The sequence below is a fragment of the Camellia sinensis genome, chromosome 2 (assembly GCF_055761805.1).
Source record: "Camellia sinensis isolate YWXY chromosome 2, ASM5576180v1, whole genome shotgun sequence".
Classification (NCBI taxonomy): Eukaryota; Viridiplantae; Streptophyta; class Magnoliopsida; order Ericales; family Theaceae; genus Camellia; species Camellia sinensis.
Genome location: NC_138962.1, coordinates 225,878,849 through 225,885,373, shown reverse-complemented (window position 1 = coordinate 225,885,373; position 6,525 = coordinate 225,878,849). Strand labels below are relative to the sequence as shown.

The 6,525-nt window shown below is 28.9% G+C and overlaps 1 protein-coding gene across 1 annotated transcript; it reads right to left on the bottom strand.

Annotated features, from left to right (window-relative positions):
- Window positions 1-298: 298 nt before the first annotated feature.
- On the bottom strand, window positions 299-5,971 carry LOC114278272 (uncharacterized protein At4g00950). Its single transcript, XM_028220295.2, has 2 exons — window positions 5,129-5,971; window positions 299-676 (listed from the first exon to the last, which is right to left on the bottom strand). Exons 1-2 carry the CDS (start codon window positions 5,825-5,827, stop codon window positions 599-601), a joined length of 777 nt encoding a protein of 258 aa, XP_028076096.2. The 5' UTR covers window positions 5,828-5,971; the 3' UTR covers window positions 299-598.
- Between the last annotated feature and the right edge of the window lie 554 nt (window positions 5,972-6,525).

Genomic DNA, 6,525 nt, shown 5'->3' with positions numbered 1-6,525 from the left:
TGTTTAAGTTTGTTAAAAATTATTTGACATCAGTTCATTAGGTGTTGTTAGGGGCCATAAAATTAATTAAATTATTCAAGTTCGATTTATATTTAGTTTTTTAAAAATTTATTCGAGATCAGTTCATTACATGTTTCTAGGGATTTATGTTGAGTTTGTTAAAAAATTATTTTAGATCAGTTTGGTACGTGTTATTAGGGCCATGAACTTGGCTTGATAAGCTTGTACTCACTATAGAATTATATATATAAACTAGGCTACTCAAGTTTAGCTTATGATCGGCTCCATTGAAGCAAGATAAACAAATTAAGTTTGAATAATTCATTACTCGGTTCATTACAAGAAAGAAAAACGGAGTTGCCTTTATACATGAAAAAAAACAAAAAAAACAAACACACAAGAATTATAGGTGGATACATAGGCACTTAAGTCAGGGAGCAGGACTTTTTGCCGTGTATTATGTAGTACAGTACATTTTTTTCTTTTCTTTTCTTTTCTTGAGATTATAAATTTCAACCTCTGGAAAATCTGAAACCAACAAAAGATTGGGCAAAGACTTTTTGGATGTTTGGTTCAACAAGAATGAAAGAGATCAGATTCAAATAATAAACCCATCTTTCTTCGATTTTCTACTCTTCCATGGTAGCACTTGCTTCAATCCATCATATATACTTGCCTGTAAAATATTTTTACAATGCAGGAAATCAATAAGCAGAATAAGATAATAATCAAGAAAATGAAGCATAATATCCAAAAATAAGAGGAAACAAATTATCTTTTTTCATATATAGGAGATGAACCCTTAACCTTTTTGATGTATGAAAAGAAAATTAATAAATATTAGTTAAAAACACCATTTTTTGTTGTTGTTGTGTGTAATTACTTGAAAATTAATATGTATAAATAATTCAGAAATGATATATCCTCTAATTTGAAAGCTCTAAAAAAGCATTAATGATTTGAAAAATAATAAATAAATAAATAAATAAAGTCAAAACATTACATCACATGGGACTCACACACTAATTAGAGTTATTAGAGCTCAGTTTGTTGTCTTTTTCAAATTTATTTTTTAAAAGATAATAAAACTAAAAAATAATTAATTCAAAAAATTAAAATATAATTTTATAGTACCTTTTTTTAATATATTTTTTAATAAATTTAAAAACAGAACCAAACAAAATGTATTGCCTCCCTCGACATGGAGTGGGTTTTTGGAACGTGGATTTTTTTAGTTGTAAGATATTCGAAATTTTTTTTTTTTTGTGTTTGGAAAGATAATTTGATTTTTTTGTAGTTAGATATGATGTTTGTGAGATAAAAAATTGAAGTGATTATGAGATTTGATATGATATTTTATTTGAATTAATTTTTTTTTGATTTCGTAACCAATTTGCTTTTGAGTGAAAAAAAAAAAAAAAAATCAAAACCAAACTTCCCAAAGTAAGACTTGTTGGATTTTACTTGCCAGCTGTATGGCTTTTTAGATTTGCCATTATCGCTAAGGTTTTTATTTCAACCATCCAATTATGCAAACATTGACTTCAGTTCAGAGAGAGAGAGAGAGAGAGAGAGAAAAGCTGATTTTCGGTGGTCCTCGGTCATGTTTCGGTGATACATTTTGCGCTTTTAAAATATAGATTTACACTCTTATGAGCATAATTCTACAATTTTCAAATGTAAGTTTAGATTTTTTATACCCAAAATAAAGATTTTGAGAGTTTTCTATTCTAATTTGGAAATAGATTTTTGAATTTTTGACACTCACATGGTTTCCCTTCTCTCAAGTCTTCTTTCATATCATTGTAAGTATACTTTCTTCTCAACTTTACCTTCTAACGGTGTTCGATGTCTAACGACAGCAATGAAGTTGGGCAGTAGTGATGGGGACGTCAAGTTTTCAAACAGATTTTACTTTTCAGACTACATCTTTGAAAAGATCGATAATTTTTCCTGACTTGTAACTGTTTTTTTTGGGATAGATTTAACCCTTTGGGGTCTTATTTATATAATATTGTTGTTTATTAATATAATGTTTCCCATCTTCAAAAAAAAGAAAAAAAGAAAAAAAGAAAAAGCACAAATATTGACCTAACTGTCTATCTATCTTCTATGCCCTCGTTTGGCATCTCACTTGAGGGGTTATCAGACTAAAATAATTACAAAAAAAAGAAAAGAAAAACAAACAAACAAGCAAACAAACAAATAAACAAAATAAATTAAAAAATTAATAAAACAAAATGTCATATCTAAATTATAATTATTTTTTTTATTTTTTTTAACAAAAATTAAAAAAATCAAAAAGTTCAACCCAAACTAGACTTTTTAATCCAAAGATAAAATAGCCAAAAAGTCAATCTAATTTCCAAATGAAACCTATATGTCTATATCTATATCTATAGCTATGTACTATTATTAAGCCTCTGTTTGGAAAGTGGGTTGATTTTTTGACTTTTTTGGCTATTTTAGCCTGGGCTAAAAAGCTTGGTTTGGGAAGGACTTTTTGACTTTTTTTACTTTTTTTTTGTTAGAGATGAGTATAATGATTATGAGTTGGATGTGATATTTTATTTTTTGTGGCTAAAATAGCCTATTTTATCTTTTGTGGCTAAAATAGCCAAAAAACCCCACTTTAGTTCTTCCCAAACGGACCCTAAGTGATGCCTCAATTGGTATAGTGAAACTTTTGTTCTCCCTCATGTCAGGTGAAAGTGTTTTTTATTTTTAAACTCATGACCATGGTTTTAAGGGATGATGATTTATATCACTTAAGCATACATTAAAATATTAATTTCAATATTATTCAGTGTGTTTGGTTTGAGTTTTCTGGATTAAATTTTTTGAAAATTGACTTTTTTTATTTTCGTGTTTTTTTATTTTTAGTGAATATTTTTTAAATTTTAAACATTTTTTTTTACTTTTTTAGATGGACCTTACTTAGATGTATCTAAAAAGTAAAAAATTTGTGAAAAAATATTTTAAAAAATTAATAAATACATAAAAATATAAAAAATGTACTGAATTCTTGTATTTTTGGTATTTAGTGAATTTTTAAAAGATTTTTTTTACAATTTTTTTACTTTTTAGGTGTATTTATGTTAGATGTGTCTAAAAAGCATAAAACTTGCTTAAAATATTAAAAAAATTCAATAAAAACAAAAAAAAATACAGAAAATAAGAAAATAAAATTTTCTGAAAAGTATTTTTTAAAAAGTGGAAACAAGCAAGGTGATTATTTTTTATTCTTAGTTATTTAAATAGCACACACATCGAATCCATTAATACTATTATTAAGTGAAGCGTAGACTTGGTATCCAAGCCTTCACTTTATGCCACGTGACAACTTTATCTAGCTTAAAATAAAAAAATTAGAAAAATGTTTGGGGGCCCTAATTTTGTGGCTCAAATGTGGCTCAAATGGCCAAAACGACGTCGTTTTGGCCATTTTGATGTTGTTTTGTACTCAAAACGACGTCGTTTTGGCCATTTGAGCCACATTTGAGCCACAGAATTTGGGCCCTCTACCATTGCTCAAAAAATTATTATTCAAAGGCGTAAGAAAGGTTTGAACCAAGATAGTTTATTAAGAGCATTCTTATCACTTAGACAACATATATATTATGATATTAATTTATTATTATTTATTTTTATTCTTATTTATCTGAATTGTACACGAATCGCGTGTGCCACTTGCTAGCTAATCATATAATAATATATGATATATCCTCTCTCTCCAAAATTTCTTTCTCCCTAAGTAATTTATTCATCAGTTTCATAATATTTTGACATATGGTGCACGTGTTACTATCGATTAATGAATAATGATGACTTATTTTTGTTAATTAAACAAAAGATAAAAGATAACTCAGATTGTGTTTTGCTATTTATCATTTGTCAAGAGCATACTCTAAAAATATTTTGAGTCCTTACCGCTAATTAAACAAAACAAATTAAATAAATTGAAAAGGATAATTGGTGGGAAGTTGAAAAAAGTGCTTTTTAATTTAATTTAATTTTTTTTATCACCTTTAAATTTATAAAAAAAAAATTACACATCTTGTTTGACAACTTTAGGTTTTAATTAAAAAATCATTATAAATCATCGTATCACTATCTTTATTTTTTTATAAAAAATTTAAAAAATATTAAAAAATTACTAAAATAAATCATAATTGCAATGAGAATTCCAATATATAAAAAATCTAAGAGACGATGTACAACAAGAAAAGTACACCGTTTCCCCTCACCACACATTGGCTACTTTAATGTAATAGGGCAATAAAATCACAACCAAATCATAGCCTACCAAAATGGAAAAATGAGCAACTTTCAATATCAATAACAGTGATGGACTGTTGGTTGAAATATCCATGGCCCTACACTACAGTTTATTAACCAAAAGAATCCCAAGTCTAAATGTGCAATAGTGTAACACAATTCAGGACACAGAAAACAGATAACAGATGAGTAATTAAGATTTTATAACAATTATTGGTGTGGCATGCACACTTAAAAAAAAAAAAAAAAAAAAAAAAAAAAAAATTAATGTGAAAACAGAAAACAGATGAGTAATTAAGATTTTATAACAATTATTGGTGTGGTGTGCATACTTAAATTAAAAAAAAAAAAAAAATTTAATGTGAAAACAGAAAAAAGATGAGTAATTAAGATTTTATAACAATTATTGGTGTGGTGTGCACACTTAAAAAAAAATTTAATATTCATTTATTTTTGTTTTATTTTGTTTTTTTGGGTCTATGTGCTTATGTAACCCTAGGCTAAAATTGTCAAAAGAGAAAAAAAAAAAAAAAAAAAAAGAGTATAGAAACACTTATGTTGTGTTTGGTTGAGGGATATGGAGAGAGATTTGGAAAGAAAAAGAGAAAAATTGTGTGAAACTAGGTGAAATAGGTGAAATGTAAGTGTATTTTATTCACATTTCACCAAAATTTTCCTTTTCCCTTTTCAAATTCCTCTTCAAATCCTCTAACCAAACTCAGCGTTAAAGAACCGGACGCGATCACAACACCAGATAGATTTAACTTTTTGGTATGCATGTGAAAGAATTGTATTCGATTCTGTAATTAATTTAACTTCTGTATGAACTATAGAGGGGGAGAGAACTTACCCAGAAGTGAGACTTGACTTGAGAGAGGCTGGAAAAGCTTGATCCGTTCCTTCTAATCCTTGACATCTTCTTCACCTTTCCACCACCAACAAAATCTGCCAAATCCATGGAAGAAGGAGATGAAAAGACAAAACTACCCTCACCACCAATAACTTCTTTTCTTGGATAATGCTGCTGTTTTCTTCTCCAAGAACCAAACAACCCTCCTCCTCTCTCCTCCTTGCTCAGAAAAACCAAGGCACCAAGCTGTCCTCTCTCAGAAGGACTCTCACAGCTACTCCCAAAAGACCCTTGACGCTCTCGCCTTCTGACCCTGAAAGAAGATGACCTAAATACAGGAGGCATCATACCCAGATGATAAGGACCATCTAGGACTGTATTAGGGGAGGGCATTTTGGTCATTTTAGAGGACTCCATTATCTGCAGCCTTGGAGGCAGCTCTAGGAAGTACTTGTTTGGTGGTGATGGTGGTGGAGTGATGGCGGTGGTTGTGGTGGTGGTGGTGGTGGTGGAGGGGAGGGGCTTGCCGGGTTCTTCTTCCCATCGAAAGGGGACGGTGGCAGAGGTGTGGAGTGGTGGTGTAAGCATCCCTGAATGCTCCGGTGACTGCAGAGGTAGTGGGATGGTTAAGACGAGTGGAAGCTTTGGTGTGGAACTTGCCTCCTCCTCCTTGTTTTCTTCTTCTGCCTTGGATCCCATCTCTCTGTCTCTCTCTCTCTGTCTCTCTCTCTGATGAGTCTACTGTGAATAGAGATTGCGAAGAATAAAATGGCTTTTTATTTTGTTTTTTGTTTGACTCAATAGCTATTTAGGGATACACAAAAATTTTTAGAAAAAAATTTCAGTCAATTTATGATTCAGATTTATTTAAATTAAGGTAAGATTTTAATTAAGAAATAAAAAATTATAATTTCTTTTTATTTTTTGTACATTTTTTTATAAAAAATTAAAATATCAATTAAAATAATCAATTTTTAAATGGGCCCAATGTACTAGTTAAATTTAGTGGCCTCGTTTGGCAAGTTAACATTTTAGTCAAAAAGTTAAAAAATTATTAAAAAAAGTCAAAAAACCTATAATTTATAACAAAAATTCAAAGATTTAACTTTTTCTCTACTTTTTGCACACTTTTTCGTAAAAAGCAAAAAAATCACCCAAAACATACTAATTTTTTTACCTCATATTTTAACAAAAAAATTAAAAAATTACTAAAATAACTTGTTCCCAAACGAGGCCTTAAGATTTTTAGAGAACTCACTATTGGTTAAATTCCAACCACATATATGTTTAGGATGTTAGTTTGAGATATTTTAGTCGCAAAAAGATAAAATAAATTAAAAAATTAATAAGATAATATATCACATTTAAATTATAATTATTTCATTTTTTTTATAAAA

What these genes read in the sequence shown, in the direction of transcription:
- LOC114278272 (XM_028220295.2), bottom strand. Translation starts at nt 5,827, where the DNA reads ATGGGATCCAAGGCAGAAGAAGAAAACAAGGAGGAGGAGGCAAGTTCC. An exon ending in AAGTCAAGTCTCACTTCTGG is followed by an intron (nt 677 to 5,128) that starts GTAAGTTCTCTC and finishes AATATTTTACAG; the next exon opens with GCAAGTATATATGATGGATT.